Source organism: Poecilia reticulata, linkage group LG3, assembly GCF_000633615.1.
Source record: "Poecilia reticulata strain Guanapo linkage group LG3, Guppy_female_1.0+MT, whole genome shotgun sequence".
Classification (NCBI taxonomy): domain Eukaryota; kingdom Metazoa; phylum Chordata; class Actinopteri; order Cyprinodontiformes; family Poeciliidae; genus Poecilia; species Poecilia reticulata.
This window is the reverse complement of record NC_024333.1, coordinates 18,060,210-18,083,040: the sequence shown is the minus strand read 5'-3', so window position 1 is coordinate 18,083,040 and position 22,831 is coordinate 18,060,210. Positions and strand designations below refer to the sequence as shown.

Here is a 22,831-nt window from a genome sequence, read left to right as displayed (position 1 = left end):
CGTATTATGATGTTAAACAATTAGAATACAGTTAGAATACACTTTTACATAAAGGGAGAAATAAAATCTAGATGGTGATGACTGAAAAGAAATCCGGTCAGTTTTTATGACTTTTTTTATTTTTTTTAATTTTTTTTTTACTCCATTACATGACCAAACTTAAAACATGTGTTTTATACTAAAGATACATATTTGAAAGTGATCCAGAATGTAGGAAATTACAAATTGGAGCCCCAAATATTTGAACTTACAGTGATTTTTGCTATGAAGAAAACTCTAAAACCCAGAAAGAACATGTGCCAACACATGTGTAATCTCACACATAGTTTAGGAAATGCTGTAAAAACCAGAAGAAAAAACGTTTGGTTTGAACAGTACAGAAATTCCAGTGTAGAAATATCCTCAAGGCATGGAGGCAGAAAAATCTTTCACTTTTGATTTTGCTTTCACTTTCTTTAACTGTGAACAAATGTACATGAAACGAGGTTTGCTCCACAGTTGACATTCCTCTGTTGCATATCAAGACCCCTTATTCACTTCCTAGTATGATAATGAAATCCTTATGAGTTTATTTATATTCTCATGCGACCCCATTCCGCTGGTGGTGTCATATTTTTAAACTCCAGAAAAATACATAAATGGCAAACACATGTGTTGTCAAAAAAGAAAATGTTTTGTAAGCACTTTGTAATGCTAACTGGTTCCAGCGGATCAGTAATCCCCTCAACAGAGTTTACGACTAGAGATGGTGCAATCGTTACAACAAAATTCTTCTTTTGCCTTTTGGCTCCTTATATAGCAATCTTTCCCCTTCCTTTGTGAAGATGAAGTTTGAGTTTGATAGGTTTTGTACCACCTTTTAGTTTACATCAAGAAACATCAAGAGGCTGATTCATGACTGTTGTAAACTTGTCATCTAATTTTCCAAGATAAACCCAGTTGTCTTTTCTTGTGGATTCAAATTCTTTACAGCCTTTATTTTTGCCTTACTAGCTAACAAAGTAATGTGCAGGAATTTAGAAAATTTAGAAAGCCATTGAAAACACAGACGGCGAGTGAGGGAAATCGCTTGCTGGGTTCCTGCTATTGTTGCTGGTTTGTCTATTTGTCTCACACACATGAAGTAATCCCCACGTGCTATACCCTGTGACAGGTTGTCCTGTTTTCATTCTTCTCCAATATTTTGTTCTAACTCTAGAGTTTACCCTCCTTCATGAGTGTTCCAAAAAGGAATCGTTAGTTTTGTAGAACTTGCAATAAGTTGAAATGATTTGGTTCAGAAAAAAAGTTTTGTTGGAGAACAGTGACTTTTGAACATGTTGCTTCATAATATAGCTAATGTGGATTGATTACTGTTAGCAATATTTTTAAAATGATTTTAATAAAATTAGAGACGCTGAAAGATACCTTTCAGGTTTGTTTTTTTTATTGGTCATACCTACAAATCAAATACGCTTAAGGAAATGGCTAAAAACATCATGCAATATTGACTTAGTAAAAACTCATGCCTGAGATTACTTCTGTACAGACTGATTTGCTTTGTTTAAGTAAGGTTTGGAATTGCACTCTGGGTTCCTACATAGTTTGGAAAGATGTGACATTTGATTGAAGTATTTTCCTGGTGTGGATAAAGAAGGAAAAGGCTATATATTATGAAAAATAATATTTGCATTTACAAGAAATCTTCCATCCTTCTGCTCGCCTTTTTCTTTGTCAGATTTACAAATTAAATGTACATATTTGAACTGTCCAAAGAAAAAAAAATAGTCATCTGAGAATGTAATCAAAAACACATTAATCAACAATGTCTTGGTGACAGTCATGTTCTGCCAACAAAAGAACTTAAGATGGATAAATATCACAATGTTAAACATTGTGGAAAAACTGTTATCCTTTAGTTGTTGCCAATTCTTCTGCACTCTTTAAGCAAAAAACCCATTTATTGGTTTGCCATATTATTGTGGCAGTATTAATCATGTTGATGGTCCATTGAAATTTGAAGAATCTTAGTTTTTATTTGTACAGTTTCTTGTAGGTTTCATTTATAGCAAACCATAACAGGTTGTGGTAGATGAATCTGATTTTTTTTCCCCCCAATTTTATAAATATAACAGTGCACTTGTCTATGATTTGACCATTTTCTGCTTTCTGTAGACATGAACAAAAGTCTGTTGTGTACAGTTTTTTAAATTGTGTTAAATAATAAATATTTGAGGCAATAAGCAAAGGACAATATGCTGTAAAGGTTAGATAACTTATTTATATTGTTTACATTACAGTCTTATTTTAATATTTATTTATGTCAAAATTGGATTTGTAATAGGCTATTTATGCAGAACTTAATTCCTGAGTTTCCCCTCTTCCTATTAAAATACGGTATCTTGGAGCTGGTTCTTCCACTAGCTCTTGAAAAGCCCTCAAAGCCGCCAGCAAATTCGAGATTGTTTCAGGCAGGAAATGAAATCCCACTGCTCACTAAGATTAGAATAACAATTCCCGTGTGGCTGCTGCACATTTGGTTGTACTGGACGTTAATCCTGTCGTTTCCTAAAGGATATTTTATTACTATTATTATTTGGGAAAAAAATAAATAAATAAAAACTGTCAGTATTGGATACAGTGATGTGTTTGTAAATTGAAAGGGCCCACGCCCATGGATGTATCTCCACTCCCGCACGCAAGCGCAGTGACACTCCTTCTGTCAAACATGGCTGTTCTTTGGAAGGAGGAAAAATGCTGAATTGTGTTGGTATTTCTCTGGAAAAGCGGCAGAAATGGCTAGGTTGGCTGACTATTTCACTGTCGTCGGATACGACCAGGAGAAAGCCGGTAAGTTGTTTGCGGTCGCGGACTGAGCGGAGCTGCGCTGATGCAGGCCGTGTGTCTGTGTGTATGATGATGTTGATGCTACATAGCGTTAGCCACACGGCTAAGGCTAAGGCGAGATAGGGAAACACTTTCTTTTTCTCCCATTAGCAGGCCAGATGTCAGAAACCACACGGAGGGGCGTGGGTTCACACATTGTGTTAAATCAGTGGAGGAGGTGGTTGTTCATTAGCGAAGGATGTGATATTTGACTCGGATCAAGTGAAACTTTTTATATGGGTTTAAAATCTGTCACATCCTGCCCTGTTGATCCAGTGTTCCAGCGCCCGTTAACGGGAAAGCTGTCCGTCCGCAGCTCCGATTTGGCCATATAAGTTCAAGTCTGGCTCCTGCCTTATCTATTTGTTCAGTGAGTCAAGCTCGGGCATGATTATTGATAACTCATTTGTAGTTTTCTAGCGTAATGCTATGTTTGCTATTTATAGATCTGTTTTTATCCGCTGCAGTCCTCAGTCATTTATTGTATCATTTTTCAGTGGCGCCACAAAGGGGGGGCGCAGGGGGGGGCAAAGAACCCTTTAGGTTTTGCTGACCCCTTCTCTCCCCAGGCAGCCTTGAAAGGATAATATGATTTTAATATTAATTTAAGAAACAACGGAACGCATGGAGGTACATTAGCAGAACATCCAAAATACTTGTGGGACACAGCAAATGTCACCAGAAGGAGCATTGATTAAATGTTTAAATGTTTGACTTAAATTACATTGAGACCTACTGTAAGTTTTGTCCCACCATCACAAAAACATTCAACATTGTTTTATATCATCATGAATTTTTCAGCAGAAAGTAATTTAGTTTACCAAAGATTCTCCATTCTTTGAGAATTTAAAATAAAAGCCTTATAATTGACTTTTTAGTAGAAAATGTTAATATAAGGCAAACTTATTACAGTAAAATATATGGAAATAATGTTTTGCTTGAAACAAAAATACATTTTGTCATTTTTTTCTTTGAGACACAAAAATTAGGATTTAAATTATTTCCATGGTGGTATCTGGATATTTTGGGAACGAATAAGCTATGTACATATGCGTCAATAAGGTGATTTTTGTTATATAGATATCTTCAATTAATTCACATGTACTTAAGTTGATTGATCTATATAAAACATAGTTTTGTTTAACTAAAAGTAATGGAAATAAGTAGGCAACGATTGATATCGGTATGCTTACTTTACGTTAGCCCTGGATTTGCTGATGGTAACATTCCCACTGCTAGTCCTAATTTTGTCAGTCTTAAATTAAAAATAAGTTATGTATTATTTTCATTTGTAAGCTTCTTCCACCATTTTCTACATCAGTTTGGAGAATTTGTGTATTCCAGTATTTTTAGCATCTTTTGGATCTACCCAGAGAGACTGAGTTCATCAAATATGTTTTATTGTATACTGCTGTTCTCAGGGTAAGACAGTGGTTGCTGATATGATGGTAAACAATCCAACCAGGGCCATATCTGGTCACCCCATTAAACACTTTTTGGATCCTCCCTTGATTATTGATTTATTTCTGTTTGGGTGAAGAGTGCTGGCTGCAGTGTTGCACTGCTGCAACAAAAAGCAATTCTAGAACTAGAGTTTTACTCTCTCCGCTGGGGCTTCGCAGGGGGACAGGAAGCCCCTCATGCTTAAACTTACATGTTATTTCTCAAGTCCAGCCTCACATTCCTTTCATCGAAAGACGGGAAGCAGCTTTGCTCACATTAAATCATTCATAGGTAAATGGATTAAAACTTTTTTTTATTTTCTTTTGACACAGTTCTCAAGTTAGGGCTGCTCATTTAGTAAATTGCCTGTTTCTTAAACAGCTTAAAGCTTTGCTATTTATTGCCAAAATGTTGTCTGCAGAAAGCAAAGACATTGGATTAATTTGCCTAGCTTCTTACAGTGGCACCTGTTCGGCTTCATGTCTGCTCTGGCCTCGTTGAATGCGCTGTCACCTCGCTACGCTGCACACACTAGGTAAACAGCACCTCTCATTGGCTGCGTGCATCCCAGCATCCACTTAGAAAAGCATGTGCTCAAGACAAAGATTGTTCCCTGTATTACCAGAAAAATCTAACTAGATTAAAATTTAGACATTTTAAGGAAGAGACAACGATGTTGTTTTTCCTCTTTTCCGCACTAAAGATCGACTTAGTGAAGATCTGTCATCACAGATCGTAGTTGATAAGGGATCTGAATCTCCTCCTGAAGAGTAATAGCATTCCCTGGCTCTTTACTGGATATGTCTGTTTGCAGTTATGTATTTTCTCAGAGTAGTTGCTGTTTTGGCTCAAAGTTGCAAAGATGCTTTGCCTGTTATGAAAAAATCAGATAAGTTAAAAAATTTCTCGAATGAATGCCTTATTGAAGCCACGCTCGTTTCAGTGGTGCAGAGTTGTTGGTCTCGACAACAGACTTCTCTTTCATCTGTCCCAACTTGCTCGTTAACTTAAAGCAGCAGCAGTCCCTACGTGGCTCATCACTGAGCCTGCCGTTCCATCCTGACTTCTGCTCCACTGGCCTGACCCAGTTCTCACATTTGGATCGCTGTGAATAAGGCTTAAGATTGCAATCTGTTCACAGTCAGAGGATACGGTTCACACCTTTTGTGGTGATGAAGATTCTCGCCACCTGTCACAAGATGTTGTGGGAGTAAAAATAAAGGCACCCAGAAGAGACGGTGAAAAAGTCTATAAACAAGCGTGGCTGTAATAGAAAAAGTATATCCAGACCCATTTCAATATTTATATTGTTCTCCTCCTTGTCTCTTTGCAGTGCACATACATCCACAGTGTACATCTCCAGAAATATTTCTGTGGCCCAGAAATGAATGAATGAATGAATAATATGTGAAACAAAATGCTTTGTTGATCATAAAAAAGAGGAATGTGATCAGTGAGGTGGGTTCACTGTGAAATCGCCGCAGTGTCCTTCCCACTTGGAATAGTTTCCACAAGAAATGTTGGAAAACTCTTCAGAACCCACACTGTACTCTGCATTTTTCCCTTTTGCAACGGGGAGCTGTTTTTCTGTACTGGCATAACTTTTTATATAGTCTGGCAAACTGTTTTCTGAAAATTGCAATTTTCCTAGTAAAAAAAGTCAGACCAGTTTATTTTCTAACAGTTTATTTGGAGGAAATCAGCACTGTTTTATTGATTCAAACTGCTCATTAAATGCACTTTGCAGATGCTGTGGACGGTCTCAGCTTTGTGGAACTTCATTGTCCGGATCTTGTGGTCTCAACTTTGGGATTTACTCATGTAATGCAGCAGAATTTTGCAAAAATATTAAGAAGTTCAAATTTCAAATGAACAAAAAACAAAAACAAACAAAAAAAACCCCCATCTGTGTGGAATGGGATGCGTGCATGTTAAGATGTCGATTTGAAAGTGTCGGATTTGCTGTTGCTTCCCAGCTTGTTTGCATATCAGGGCTGTCTGTCAGGGCATTATTGTAATAGTCGTACCAACAGAGAGTTCATGGAAGGTCTCGCCCTTCAGAGCTGTTGGGAATGAATTGACCGTCTGTTCAAACTTCTCAGAGAGTCAGTGTGTGTTTTTTTCTAGCTGGCTAACTTGGCACACCCACATGGGAAGTGCTTTTGCATAAAAATAAATTTTTACATAAACTAAAAGTTCATCGTTAATTTTTTTTATCTGCCACTTTTGCTCACTTGTTTGATCTTGATGTAGTCTAATTAATAAATGCTATGGACACATCATAATTATATTATTGCTTTTGTGGCTTGTTATGATGTCTGGCTCTGCAGATTTGTTTGCAGTACAAGCTCCCGTTGATCTGCCCCGGGTTGGGGTCCGTAGTTTTATGACCCGTATCTTTTGTATTAGCTTAAATCATGTATGACTCTGTCTGTTGGCTTCATTCTGACATAATAAATAGTCTGTTTAGTTCTGCTGCCTGCTCAGTTTATCTGCATCTCATAGACCTGATGAAATAATTGGATATTTATTGCATGCATGCCGATTGCTTCAAGAAATATTTTTTTCGACATTGAGATAAGCTAATACTTTTGGATTTGAGAAAATATGCAAAGCACCATCGTCTGATATCATTTTAATCACTATGTCTTAAAGCTATGTTATTGTGCTGAAGGGGCCAAAAATCACATTAAATAACAAAGTTTCAAACTCGGTTAAACGGTCTCTTAAAGTAAACATTGCTGGGGTACTGTTAGCTCTTCTAACAGCTGGAGACTTTATTGTTCCGACATTGGATCATGAAGTGCTGCCATGTGTTATTGTTGGCTGTGTGAATTATTATATATTTAAATAAATTTGTGTAGTTTGTCTTGCTTTTATCGGTAATAACGTAAACATAATGAAAGTGGGGCTTTCTCAGTGCTTATTAGTTGAGGTTTAACCTCTTGGAAAAAAATAAATTGTGCAATCCTCTTGAGGAAAATTCACATTTTTAGCTTTTTGACAATTTACAGACTTATTTCAGCTTGTAGCCCCAATACATTATAAGCCACTTTTCTCAGTTTTCCAATGTGGTTAGACATAGATTGCAGTGACCATCCATTTATTTAAAAATATAGTAAACAACATCATGACTTGGAGGGGAAATTCAAGACTAAACACTTTTTCTTACCCTGCAAATGTCATATTTTCTCTTTTCCCATGTGCATGTATTGTATAAATAGCTGTTGTTGGGTTCAGTGATTGATATGGGCAGATTTGAAATTTGTAGACATTTGAAATGGCAGATTTGGATGCATGTGAATTTCAGATTACCGTACTGTCTCTTTGTTCAGCATCTGCAAGGAGTTCTGCAAATTACATTCAAGTGGCACTCTTTTGATTTTTACCTTGATTCCCAGGTACATTATAATGAATTAGAATATCCACTGAAAAGTTATTTCAATTTAGGTGTGTAATATATGCACAGTGTCAAGTAAATCAGTGTTTCTTTGTAAACATATTTGTCTGTTGCATGAAGCATGAAATTCTTCCAAGATGTCAATAACAAACCATACATACAAATAAATCAGACCATAATTTAGGGTTGCAAAATATGCTACAAAATTATTGTAATTCTGGCATCGCTGCATGCAGTACGCATATATTACAAAGAACTACAGAGGGCACCTAGTTTTGACTAGCTGATGATTAAAGTACCCTCCATACAGGCTCTCCATGCTTCTGATATTTATTGTGACACAATAAAGATCAGCAGTTTAGCAGTTAAACAATTTAACTGCGGGAGACTATCTAGAAACAAGTGCTTCAATAAAATTTTGTTGTTGAGAAACAAAAAAAAAAACTTCACTGGATAGACTACCCCATTATCTGGGATATATGTCTACTATAAACTCAAATTACAAAAACATTGAGATTAAAAATAAATTGTCTATGTATTGCAAGTCCTATCATTATTGCAACATTCCCCAACATTATTGCAAGTTCTCTTTATTTTGTGAACATAAACGAAGTTATGTGTAGTAAAATAAAATGGGAGAGGGAAAAGTACTGAACATGTGAAGTAAGGGAGACAAAAAGTCATGGAAAATTATGACACCAGCTGAAATCTTTCAGGAATTAGAACACAATCCTGCCACTTAGTGCAAATTAATATCAGCAGGTTCTGTCCATTGTCAGTGTTTCCCAACTCTGTTCCTCAAGGCACACTGCATGTGTCCTTTCTTTTAACAGGCCTGATTCGGATCATTGCACTTCATCAAAAGCCATCAATTTAAAATGTATATTGAAGCAAAGAAACACCTAAAACTTACTGGATAGTGTGCCTCTAGAACCAGGGCTGGGCTTGTAAAATGGCGTCTCATTACCAAGGTGTTGCATAAGAAACATCTCATAATTGGCAAAGCCAATTAGCATTCTCAAAACCTTCGTAACATTATTGTGCAAAACACTTGTGGCATTGGTTACCAAGAAAGGTTTCAGTGAAAACTGTTTGGGGGCATAATCTGAAAGTGGAAAGGAAACCATGACACCATATCCTAACCATGACCAGCAACTCCCTACTGGGTTTCAGACACAGGATTCAAACGGTGACAGAAAAAAAGGGAGAGAGAAGCGGCTAAATTGGTTCAGCCAATCACCTAAATCCATAGATCAAATTTAGAAAGAAGGGGCTGAAAATACCTTGCACTTTGAAAAGGGTTGATATGAAAGAACAGGCCAGAATAACTCATGGCCAATGCAGGCTGCTAGGTTCTCCATACAGGAAGTATCTTGAAGTTGTCATCTCCAAGAAAGGCTCATCTACAAAATAATAAATTTTCAGTGAATGCGTTAAATTTTTTTTCCTTTCAATGTGTATCTGTGCATGTGTGGACTAGAAGGGTCGTCGACCCCCTTTGGTGATAATGTATTGTCAGTGGCCCCTTAAGAAAACTAGTAAATTGGTTATGTGTGTAATTCAGATTTTTCTTCTCCATTTCAAGCATTTAAATAGGATTGATGCATCATAGAGTTATTGCCTTTATTCATTGTGTTTTGTAGTTTCAGGCTTTTTGGTGAGAAACACTCAGGTTACAGTGGAGCAGTTTCTTCCTGTTTGTTTAGGCCAAATTGATACAAAGGGGAAGTCCACTGACTTCTGTTACTTTAGTCACATCTCTCCATAAGGTACAGTACAACCAGAACATGATGGTGTTTGTGGTAATGCAAATTATCCCAAAGTTCATGGCAGGAAGCATTTCAGTCATAGTAATTTTAGAAGTGGAATATGACATTCGGGATGCTGAAAGAAGCACTTTCCAAGGCTTTGCATCATTTGTTCAACCAGTCACTCTGACCTTTTTATTGTTCCAGTGGGTTTTCTGTGCAACAATATCTAGATCTTGATAATTGTTCCAGAATGACATCTGAATAGACTCATCCTGATGTGTTTTGGTTTTCCTCATGCATTTGACCGGGGCACGCCCTCACGGTTCTGTCCTGGTTTTTACATATTTGACCTGCAGTTGTAATTCAAAGCCTTGAAGCTTCCTGATTTATGATGTCATCACTTAGTTAATCTCCAGTACCATTTTGCCATGCAAACTATGTTCCGTTTCATCCTTTGCATATCATTTAGTGGACAATCAGTTTGGTTTTCCATTTGGACTACAAGCGAGTCCAAATGGGTTCCCCCACATCGAATCCGATGCTTACAATTGCTCTTAATACTAAATTGAAGAATTAATTTGATCCACTTCAGTTTTTCTTGCGTTCATGTCGACCCACTTTTTTTTTTTTTTCAGAACCAGAACAAGTTGCTAAATCAGTACCAGAAATAAATTTACACAGATTCCTTTTTTTGATGGATTTTCTCTCTATGTTCAATCAATCTTAATAATCTGGGATCTAAAAAATGTGGAGAGGCAATATCTGTCAATTTGTTCCAGCATAGTCCACCTGTGTGCATAACCGGGCCAAAATCAGGTTAGGGGCTGACGTCCGTATTACGTAAACTGGCAGAGTCCACTGGGGGCCTGTCCATATATGGTGAAGAGACCATGTTGGCTGATTTAATCAACCACAACAGCTGTTAGATAAATCAGGAAGATAAACTGATTTTTTTTTTTCTTTTACTGCTATAATCAAGAAAGATGAAGAAGTTTTCCTCTGTGGGTTTTTCACTTGCGCTTGAAAATATGCCACATCACGCAATTCAGAAATAAATTATTAGTTTTATTCAGCCCGAGTCAAATATGTGTGTGTTGACTTGTTGTGTAAGTAGAGTTCTATTCTTCAACTTTGTCCAAGTCAGAAAATAAGAAGCGCAATCGAAAGCACCTGTTGAAGATGTCTTCATTTAAATCCTAAGACTCTCAAACAAGAATCAGGTTTTTAAAACATTTTATGTGATATTTAGGGAACATTTATATGGTTTTCTTTTCTAATTTGCACTGCTTAACTGTACCAAGCCCTTCTATATCCTATCAAACTGGGTTTTTCCCCCCCTTTTAAACATCTGTCATTGCTTTTAACAAGTTTCATTCTTGTTGTTTCTGTATCTTCTGCCCATAAGAGGAATAAATAAACAGGATTATTTTTTTGCACTTCATCCCCCTTTGTTTCTTGCTAGCGGATGTGCAAATTAGCATGCTTCTTTTTCAGGTCTGGATTCCATTATCCTCTCTTATGGGGGTTCTTTATAGTTATCATGGGGGTAGTGTTTGAAAGCGGGGCTTGTTTTAATACACGAGTGCAGGCTTGTGGAATGTGAGGAATTTTGTCATTTAGTTTCATCTGTGGTTGAAAATTAGAACAGGGAGCACTCAGTCCATATGTTTTTAATTAGAGGAGCTGTAAAGAGCCAAAACATGCAATGGTCAGACAGATTGGTGTCCTGCTATCACCGTGCCATATTTGGACGTGTTCCACTTGACTAATCTGATGAGCAAAACAAGACCAACAGTGCCGTGAATAGCAATTTTCAGATTTCTGCTTTTTTTCCACGTTTTTGTCATTGTAACAATTTTTCAGATAATTAAACACAATTTGATATCACACAAAGATGACCAGAGTAAATGTAGAATGAGGTTTTCAGTTCAGATAATTACAATGATCACAGCACATAAACGAGTTTGCTAATGGATGAAAAAGTATTTGCTGTTACAGGAAATCTGTTTATCCGCCATCATTGGTGGCTACGCTAATTAGCTTGAGGATTCACGACATGCTCCAATTTGGGGATGGAGCTATACTGCTGCAGAGCAAGTAGAAGGGTGTGAGCAGTGCATACATGAGCAAGATTGACAGTGCTAAAAACGTCTTCCTGGCTCTGATTGGTTGTTTCAGACTGGGCGTTGTTTTTCTCCAGAACAACAGGAAGAAGACAGAGGAGCTGTATTTATTTATTTATTTTTTCACAGATTAACTTATATTATGCTGTCATGACATAGTGACAGTTTTAACAAATATATAAATAGAATATGTTTTATAAAAGTTATCTACTGTACTTTAAGGCAACATACCTTTAGCAAATTACAGAGGGTTAAATAATGATTATGATTAAAACCTTCCTGAATTTGCTAGGAAGGTTTACATTTTTTTTATCTTTTGAAAAAAAAATTTTTTTTTACTTTGAATTGGAATTTTTTGTAAACTTTCAGAATCCAGGATTCTTTAGTAATCCTGGATTAACTACAGTTGTTTGCATCCCAGTTGCTGAATTTTCTTCAGTTCATGCCACCCTGTGTTAAGGATATTCGATCTTGGAGCTTTGTTGTCTAGCTTTTGCCAGCCTAGTTGAGCTTCTTACTAAAATGAGATGTTTTTTGTTTGTAGGTTTATGTTTCTGTGTGAATCTAAATATTTCTGTTGACCGAAAGAGTGAGCGCAGGAATGTATGTTCACGATTAAACCAAGGGGATCGCAGACCTTAGGCCTTCGTGCTGATTGATGATTCGCCCTCCCATGTGGAGTTCCAGGTTTCAAGGACCCGTTGACAGCAGGCCTGAGGTGCCGGATGGCTGCAGTCCCGAGACCTTGTTTCATTCTGTTGATGTGTAGCTGCTCGATTTCCGGTTGTTGTGGCAACTCTGCCTCTCTTCTGTGTTGTAGCTAATCTCTGTTTGTACTGTAACACGTGGACTTCATAAGGAAACCTGCTGGGAGATTGTGACATCATGGCTTGTACTGAGTTATGAGTGCTAAAAAGTTCTCATCGGCCAAACATCCAGCACCAACAGTGGATATGTAACACTTACCATGGTGTCCTGATTTATGTCTAAAAAGCCTTGACCAGTGCTAACGCCTGGCAAAGTTGCACATGGACGTTTACTTAAGAAGCTGATGTTGCAAATATTACATGATGCATAGATTTTATTTAGATGGTTCTCCGTTAGTGGGGTATCTGTACAGGCGATGTCAGGTATCCTGGTCGTGTTTGTGGAACTAAAATTCACAGATTTCCAAAATCTGAAACGGAAAGCCTTGCTTGGATTAAAGCTTGTGCACGACCGCATTTGCAGCTCAACCGCAGCTCAACCATCATAGGATCAATAAGAACAAAGGATTGTCTGCTGGCGTAAGTATTATTGCTTTGCTTTCTTTGTGTTTAGTGTATAAAAAAATTAAAGTCAATAATAAACACATCCATTATGAAAACCTTTTAGCCAAGTACAGCATAATGGCAGTACCGATACAACTTCTACATCCTGAAGCCTGTCTGTTACAGCTTTACGTTAGCTGAACAGATCRATATGCAATGTGTACCGTATCTGACAYACATTAAAGATTTTATTTCACCTGAAAAGGCTTTTTACTAAACTGTAATCGTGTTAGCCATGTAGCACCGAGTACCGAGTATCAGGCCTAGGCACACTGAAACATTTGCAAACAACAGAAATCAGTCATTTCAAAAGCAACCCTCAAAACCATGAATGTCCGACTTACCCAGCCTTACAAGAACAATAGGCATCAGTGATCTTGTCCACAGCTATATTTATGCTGAGGGTGTGAGGATCTGCTGTTTTCCTCATCAATCGGTAGCATTTAGCTGTGACTCGCACAATGTTGGAGGCATCSCGTGSCTCAAACACCTTGATGTCGTCCAAAAAAGATATGAACTTGTTGGTTCCTCTGTCCATTGTCGTGGCTGATATTTTTTGAAAATCCGGCAGAAATCCAACACTAATCGATTCAGAAATACTCTGTGGTGAGTCAGTTAAAACGAAATATGCCATGTTTAGACATAGAAACTAAGTCCCGCGAGGCTTTGTTTGTGAGCAATGCAGTCACGTGGGACTGTTGGGGCGTTTCTGGGTGGAGCTTGGTAAGGTCCATTGCAATATCCAGCCAGTAATCTTGCAAGAACGGTTGTGATTTGATATATTGTAAGGGTCTAATAATCTGAATTCACATAATGCTAGATCTTGGATTTGTGAGCAGTGCAGCACAGCAAGATGCTATTATATATAATATATATATATATATAATTTATATAATAAATATATAAATTATATTATATATATATATAAGATATATAAATTGTATATATAGATATATTTTTAATCCCCTTCTCTGGTAGCAGAACAGCAGCTTTCTGTTGTTTCTGGTTGTTGTTCCGGTTCCTCCAAACATTTCCATACACAACTGACTGATTAGGAGATGGCTTTCTTTTTTCCATTTGGGCAATGTGTCGTGTGCCATTTAGTCAATATAATTTTTTTTTTTAACCTGAGTTCAGATTATTGCTAATTTCTCTCTGTGAGCAGAACTGGCTGAAGTTGAGACATTTCGGTGACTGGCATGCTTCATCTTCAGATGTCTGTTCTGGCTTACACAGCAGTACGAAGGACAGAGATTCCCTTGTACAAACAAAAACATTAGCACCATTTTCCTTGCAACACACGGATTGTTCTCTCACTGGCTGTCCTTTAAGGTGTGTCTGTAGTTTTTTGACTGGCACAAGGCCGTAGTGCCTGTCGCAGACACACATCCTTGGTTATCAGCTCAGTATGATTAAATGATGACAAATACCTTTTAACTTTGGTGAATTTTTTTGGGAAGAGGACGTCTAATGTCCAAAGCATCTACAAACAGGAACACAGTATTAACAAAAGAAGCTCACTGCAAATAGTTTAGTGCCAGACTGCTCATGTGTCTTTCTTGACAGTTTCCCCTCTCACTTCCTGATGTAAACTGTTGTTACATGTCCAGTACAAATCTGATTGACTTTTTTATTTAGTTCTAATAAAAAGGCTTTAGACTACAAATTGTCCTTGAATGTGGCATTCTCCATTTTTATTTGACTGTTTTATTTTCCGGTGCACTGGTGATTCTGATTTCATGGTTTGAGTTTTGTAGTTTGCCTAAACAAAAAAGCATTTACAGATCAAGTTATCTCGGTTAAATAAATTCTTTTACCGGCCACATGTATGCAGTTTCTGTCTGTAAGTGTCTCTTTGGGAGACCTTTTTTTTTTTTTTTTTTTTTTTTTGCAATGAACAAAAATTGCTTCCAAACTGACAGAGTGAGGAGAAGTTTAAGATAACATCAAAATGAAGTCATTGAATTTTTTCTCCTAATTAGATAAATATCCTTTCAAATTGGCCTTCAAGATTGCTAAATAAGAATGCTGCGGTAATACGTCAACCTCTAAATAGATATGTTGACATGAATTATGTATTTGTAATTTAGATGTAGTGGTTTTGCAAGCCCTGGCCATATGATGCGCTTTGGGAATCGATTACAGAGTTGATTTGGAGGCAAAGATTTCAGGGCTCAAACCTCCAAATATGAGATGTCAAATGTGAAGCTTATTACACCTGCAGAAGATCACTGCAGGTGATATGATGCTGTTCATGAAGAAAAAATAGAAACACTTAATCCGTTTTGGTTGCCAGTTTAGTTGATAACTGAACAGGGACATTTTAAAAGTTTTTGTTACCTAGATCTGAGCAGACGTTTGTTTTCTTGAGCTGATTAGCTCATTATTTCTCATATTTTTTTTAATGCTAGCTAAGGTAACAAGGTGTAGAAATTTGAATAAAAATATCATTGTTCAATTTGTGATTTCAAGGCTTTGGAATGAAGAAGTTGGTGTTTTTTTCCTTTCTGTTTTTGTTTTGTGACTCATGATCTGCTTTGTATTAGTTCCAAGTCTTGGTCTTTTGACCACATTCCTTATGAAACATCTTGATATGCTCAGTCACACCCGTTTAAGTCATGTTCTCAACAACTTGGCAAAAATATAATTCAATGTACTCGATTATACTATTCCTTTGAGTGTTTACTGCAGCTAGCTTTACATTGGTTGCTAAAATTATTTTATTGAATTTCACCACAACAACCATATTGCTCTGTTTCAGCCAAGTTTCTTGTCATTACATAAAAAAATCTGAATGTTATGTATTGTAATCCATCCCAATAATTAATCTTTTTGCTTTAAAACATTATATCAGTTGCACATTCTCATTTAGTTTTAATGCACTCTGGAAAAAAAAAACATGTTAAAGTTTGTTGTAGCCTTTCACAGTTCCTCTTTACAGTTTAAAATAATTGAAAACAAGTTTCCTTGAAAGTGAGAAGTGAAATCAAATTTGCAAATGGTTTAATTAGTTATAGAAGGCAATGGACAACTTCTATAAAAAGAGTTACCAGGAAAACTCGAGGCTTGTCAGGATCAGGCAGTTGTCACATTTTCTTCTACGTTTTGCAAGAAATTAAGGAATAAACCTGACTGACTATTATTGTTTCTGTGTTTTTATTTATACAAATTATTTATATTGTAGAAATTTGTTGTCCAAATGTATAATTCAATGAGAAATATTATGTAGAGAGACTTTCTATAGGAGTAGAGAGACTCGAAAGACTTTCTAGTACAATAGAAAGTCTCACACCACTTATAAATTACAATTAAAATATTAGTCACAATATTGAATGAAAAATAAAATCATTGTTTACATTTTTGTTTATTTTGTCATCAATACTTTTGTTCTTTTCTTACAAGAACTTCAAAACGAAAAAAGTCAAAACCGCTAACTGCTCAAGTCTGAAGTAAATGAACAAAGTTGAATAATTTTTAAATATCAAAAGATAATCATCGACTAATACTAAAGTACTAAACACTTACATTAATGTGACACTTATGTTTACAGAAGCATTTTTTCAGTGACTTGTTTTCTCCCTGTGAGAAAAGATGTCATATACAGTAACTGGGTAGTTTTCATCTGTACCTGTTTGACAGATATTTGTCTGTTCCTGCAGGATCAGGAGAAGGATGTGGGAAGATCATTCAGCGGTTTCCAAAGAAAGACTGGGAAGGAACTGCCTTTCCTCAAGGGGTGGAGATGGTGAGTTTTAACAACTTCAATAGTTACTCACTGAGACAGTGACCAAAAAGTGTGTTTGGGATGAAAAAAGTAATTAATTGTTCCTTTGGAAAGGTTCAATATTAAATTATTGGCAATGAAATGCTAAGAATACACCAGTCGTACATCTCTCTGTGTGTTTTCAAAGTAAAAGAATGACATTTGATACATGTGCCCTTTGGCGCTTGAGCTGTAGACATTGGCATTTCATGTTATAGTTACAGTCATCACTGTTTTTCTGAATTTGGTTTTCTTCTCACCTCATGCTCATTAATCAAGGACAGTTTACTCACATTCACGTTTCACTTTATACCCAACTTATCTGGTATTTTTCCATCTTCTTCGGTGACACAACGAACAGAATTACTTGCCTGTTTTGGTTTGGCCTCTCCTCATCTGACTGACTCCGTGGGGTCTTTGACAGGAGGTCTGTTAGTCTGTTATCCTTACATGGACAATCCAATAGATATAGAAAATATTTTCTTATCAGGAATGGGAAAAACTTTCAGTCCCAGGAGAAACATTCACAGTTGACAGGATCACACAGCCCAGGACATTAGCGCCTGTCTTATATCTGTTTTTGTTCGTTTAAACTTAGCACTACTGATAAGCTCTTAATGACTATGCAAACTGTTTTGGGACTCAGCAAGAAAAATGAAAGTGGGGAAACAAAATATTTTACATTCCAAAATTGATCATTCATACAGTTTCAATTTTTGCACACTCTGTACAACTTGGCCAGTGAATGAATATTCATTTTCTTGTGCTTTTTTTGGTTGTTTTAAAGGCTACTATTGCTATAAAATGATTATCAGTATTCAAGTTTCACATTTGTAAGGTCTGACAGCATTGTGTAACATATGCGTAAATTTAAATAGGAAATATCCAAATTTAAAGTATGATAAGAACAATGTATGGTGCATCATTCTAGCTAGCTACACTAAAAGCTAGTAAACCAAAGCAGCTAACTTTAAAAACATGAAAGGCATGAAGACAGGTGTTGCCTGTCTTTCTGCTTGGCAGCAATCTACTCATAAATCTTCATAGTAGCAAGGAAACACACAAAATAAGTAGATGTGATGACTGGCAACCATTGAAATGGGGGACGCCTGAAGGTGCAGGCAGTTCTGTGCCGTTAAGTTTGATCATGTAACTTTAGCTCATTTTTCATATTCTATGGTTGTTCATTGTGATAAACAGCTTTCATCTCAATTTACCATTTTTTTTTTTTTTTTTGGTTTTCTTATATTTTGCTTCAAGTTGAAGAGACGGGCAGTAATATGAAGCCGTCATTTCCCAACATTAGAGATTTATGCCCTGTTTGGCTCAACCATTTATTCAAATCCCCACTATCCACACTTCCATAATTTAAGGAAACTCTGGTATCCACAGTTTTCCAACAACCCTCTCTTTCCCCCACCCACTCCAGCTTCCCCCCCAAAAAAACAAAATGGATGTTTGCTGGTATTTTTAGCACATAAAAGGAAAAACACAGCGTGGGGTTCTTATGGCTTTGCAGAATTTCACAGCTGTGTCTGGGGGAAAAGAGGAAACTCTTTATGTGTGGTTTATTGTCGTGATTTGGGGAACATACCGTTCATGTTTAGATCATGTTGACACAGTTGCAGCTTTAGCTACATTATGGATTCTTTCACTCTGTAGACATGAGTAAAAAAAAAAAAAGCACTATTTATTGTTTATACAGCGATATTTATGAGACAGTTCAAAACAAATGAAGCTGTTATTCTGTCACAAATATTCACTTATTTGTGTCTGGGTGGCTGAGTGTCACACAGGCATCTTCCAGTACAAGCCACTTCAGTCTGTTGGTGGCCATTAGGAATGTGTCTTGTTTTGTGCTGCTGCTTAGAGATGGACCGTGATATGTTGCACCACAATCAAAGCAGACAGACATTAATTGTGACAAGGACGTTTTAAAATTTGGAAGTAAAAAAAAAAGCTCTCTGCTGTTATTTTGGGCACTGGATGTCTTTGCGATGTGGTTGGAACTCATTTGATTTCTTTAATGAATTTGAGGGATGAATCAGTGTGGCGCCACTCGCTCAGCATCATCCCTCAAGTATCTTGTCATGGTTTTCCTCTAAATATAGACACCCTGCAACAAGTTTAGCTGAATCTATTAGTCTAGTGTTTCCAGATGTCATCCGGGGCTGTTGCATACCACTGGAAATTGTTGTGATGCTAAATTGAGAATAGTTCCCCTCAATGCAGGGCGGATCTTTTTAGCATTTTTCATTAAATGTCATTTGCTTCTGATATGCATTATGTTTTTAAGAATATTTTAGGGTTTTGCAAAACATGCTGGTGATTGTTTTGTTAAATAGACTTGAAGAAACTGAAACAAAAAGGTACAAGAAGGAGGAGGCTTTTCTAGAAAAGTTCTTTCCGGCTACGTGTTTTGTGACAAAATTTGGTTTAAAGCCAAATGACTGAAATTCCTTCTTTGAAGCTTTAATGATGATACACCATGGTGTTTAACAGACCCACTTAGCAATTAGCATTTTGGCTCCGTTTTGAGCTGGTATGTAAGCCATTATTATTTGCAGATTTTCTCCATGAAAAAGAAAATGACTTTTTTTTATATTTTTTTTTTAACAAACACATCTGTAGACAACAGCGGATCAAGCTGAGCACGAAAAGCATTTTGTGGTCACAACAGGCCCCCAGCAAACTAAATAGCCACAGATGAGGAATGCACCAAGAAAAAGCGTTTACAACTTGTGCTCGGAAAAATGTGTTTCTAATCTGTACAGGCAAGTGATGGTGATAGGAACCAGCTCAAATCCTCATCTGTTGTGGATGAGCCAGGTCTGTGGACGGGGGTCAGTGCTGTGTGCACCTAGTAAATTTCCATCGCTTCACCCTCTAGCATCGATGCAGGGGTGCTAGGTTTACTGTAAATGGCCAAGGGTTCACCGGAAGGTACCACAGTGGGGTCTTTGGATGAGGTTTTTAATGTGTAAATTCCACTGAACTAAATGATAATGGCTTAATAAGATGTATTAGTGGTTGCCAGCTGCTATTTTGCAATTGATTTTTATTTCTGAAACATTTTTATGAGTTTTAGGCATTATTATGTGGCAGAAAAAGCAGCCGAACAAGCTTTTCTGATATAATTAAGACTATTAAGATTAAATATGAATGAACAATTTTGGCTAACCATATAATTTGTTTTCTATTTCTTTGAACTTTGATACTTGGATAATTTGTCTTTTGATGCATTTTACAAAATCCAGTTTTATTAGATGCTATGGTTCTAAACTTTCCTTAGCTTGGTCGAGTTCAGAATCAACATTTTGTTACAACACACATCCTCAGCTTCAGCTGTTATTTATCATTTGTGTACAAATTAAGGTCAATGGTTAGAAAAAGTAAATTGTGAAATGTTTTTAGTTCTTGTCTCTGCCTGGGGTTAGTTTGACACTGGTGTTGTACAGGGTGTGAAGAAAATACTGTTTAAATCTAAAATCTTCAGTGGTGAAAACAAACATGATGTTAATTGAAGATGACTTCACTGAGGCACTACAGTCTGTTTTTCTCCTTGTTTTTAACTGTAGTTCAACATGTGCCATGGTTCAGGTGTAATTTATTCTTAGTGGTGATAAGTAAGAGCTCTTCTTAGCAGAAAACACAGTAGATTTTGATATGGAAGAAATGGCTTGTGAAACCTCTGATTCTCCTTATAAAATCTATCAAAGTTTTTGTGTTGTTTTTTGTTTAACCTCGAGATAAGCATAAAAACATCAGCAAGCTTCTCAAAATTATGCAAAATAATTTATCACTGATTCAGTAGTTATTTAAAGTGTCGTATGGATTTGTGAAACCTATTTGTGGGGAAAAGAAGACATGCGCTTTTCTAATAAATATATATTTAGCTAACCACTGTTTTAGTCTCGTCTCATTCTGATAAACCCAAGGAACAGACTCCCGCCCTGACACCCACCACTAGAGCCACCACTGAGAAGAAAAACCAGTAGATCACGTAGGTGCTGATCATTAATGCCACAGGTCCTGTTGCATAACAAAGCAGAGGTCACATTTGTTGGTTTTAGAGGGAGCAGTTTTCTTGGAAATAAACAATGTGTGCTTGCTAAGAAAATCATCCATAGTTAATGATGTGGAAAGTTTTAAATGTCTTGGTTAAAATGTTAAGCGTTATATTCTGCTCTTTCATTGGTTCGGTATCTTGAAAATGTTCACACTTGGTCAGACTTGGTGTCTTTCGTTTGCTGTTTGGGTTTACCACCAGATGGCTTTGAGCAAATGAAGCAAATACACAAATTACATTTGCCACATATTCGGTAAAGAATCCCTGGAATTACTTTTAATTACTCTGTTTATTTGCTCGGTTGGCTTGTTTAATTACGGGCACTATTTGTTTAATGGATGACGTATGTGAATGTTTACAACATCGTTTTCCTGTAGACAACATATTTGTATCGTATTTAGAACCAGGCTAATTTTGTTGTGGTGTTTTGAATCATTGTCCTGTTGATGACCCAGTTTCAAACAAGCTTCAGCTGTGGGACAGCTGGCCACATTTGTCTCACAAATACTTTGGTATGCGGTGAATATCATGAGTTCAGTCAGTGACAGCAAGGTACTTTTCTTTCCGTAGCAAGCCAAAATCATCAGTCCTCCTCCTCCATGCTTGCTCCAAACATGAGGCTGTGCAGCAAGGCCAAATCTTCTTTATCGTCTAATAATGATGAGACTTACTCCTGGCATCACATCTAAAAGTCATTTGTTCAGTCTTGTTCTAACTGAACTGTCATAAGTTGTTTGATAGCGAAAAGCTGACCAGTTGGCTAGCACACTGTACATTAAAACGGATACTAAACTAATGTGCTGTTAGGAAACATGAATGATATGACTGTTTGGATTTCTCAACACAGAATGAACAGTTCTTGACTTTTTAAGGTGACTATTGTTAATTAATTACTACATTTACTGATTTATTGCTAATATAATTTGAACAAAAAAACGACTATTGATTAAAATGTATCAGCTTTGTGAAACTTGTTTGTTTAAAACTGATTAAAAATAAAAAGAATCAAAAGCAACCATCTGCTTCCAACATGGTTATCCAAGACCACATAAACAGAATGTAATTTTAATATATTTTCCCAACATCACATTTTTGTATCTTTGATTGAATAGCATAGATTACACTTCTGCACACAATCAATTGGAAAACCAAGCTCCAATAGAGGAAACCATTTCACCTTAGAACAGCCTCATGCTGACCACATGGCATGACCACAGAATGACATTTTAGTTCAGGAAGATCATTAAGGAAAAAGTCTATCTGAAGGCCTCTAATTGAAATGAGCGTGTCATTTTCATCGTTTTTTGACATAGTGTCACTTTGGTCCGTTTTTTGACATAATAGTTTAGTATGCGTCACTTTGGTCGTTTTTTGACATCATAGTTTTTAGTATGTCATTTTGGTCGTTTTTTTGACATCATAGTTTTTAGTATGTGTCATTTTCATAGTTTTTTGACATCATAGTTTAGTGTGTGTCACTTTGGTTGTTTTTTGACATCATAGTTTAGCTTGTGTCATTTTATCTCATTTTTGATTTCATAGTTTAGCTTGTGTCATTTTATCTCATTTTTGACATAGTTTAGCTTGTCATTTTGGCCGTTTTTTGACATAATTTTTAGTATGTCATTTTCATCGTTTTTTTGACATCATAAAACAATGTCAAAAAACATTGTTTTATGATGTTTTTTGACATAACACAATGATGTCGTTTTATGATGTCACACTTTGGTGTGTTTTTTTCACGTTTTTTTTGATATCATAGTTTATTGTGTGTCACTTTGTTTTTTGACATAGTTTTTAGTATGTGTCATTTTTATCGTTTTTGACATCATTTAGTGTGTGTCACTGTCTTTTAACATCATAGTTTAGTGATGTTAAAACAGTTTAGTGTTTAAAATAGTGTTTTAGTGTTTAGTGTTTAAAATAGTTTAGTGATGTTAAAACAACCAAACTGACACACTAAAGTGTGTCAGTTTGGTTGTTTTTTGTCATCTTGTGTCATTTGGTTGACATAGCTTGTGTCATTTTATCTCATTTTTGACATAGTTTAGCTCGGGTCACTTTGGTCGTTTTTTTGACATCATAGTTTATTGTGTGTGTCACTGGT

General features: G+C 36.4%; 1 protein-coding gene across 7 annotated transcripts in view; it reads left to right on the top strand.

Annotated features, from left to right (window-relative positions):
- Positions 1–22,831, top strand: part of sbf2 (SET binding factor 2) — a 118,151-nt gene that overhangs the window by 11,849 nt on the left and 83,471 nt on the right. For 5 of the 7 annotated variants that reach the window (XM_008405274.2, XM_017304015.1, XM_008405276.2 and 2 more), the window contains one exon: positions 16,552–16,637. In XM_008405274.2, the coding sequence (XP_008403496.1) occupies positions 16,552–16,637 (86 nt within the window). Of the gene's footprint in view, positions 1–2,670; positions 2,830–16,551; positions 16,638–22,831 lie in introns of those variants that run through there. The other 2 variants (XM_008405273.2, XM_008405275.2) reach the window with 2 other exon arrangements.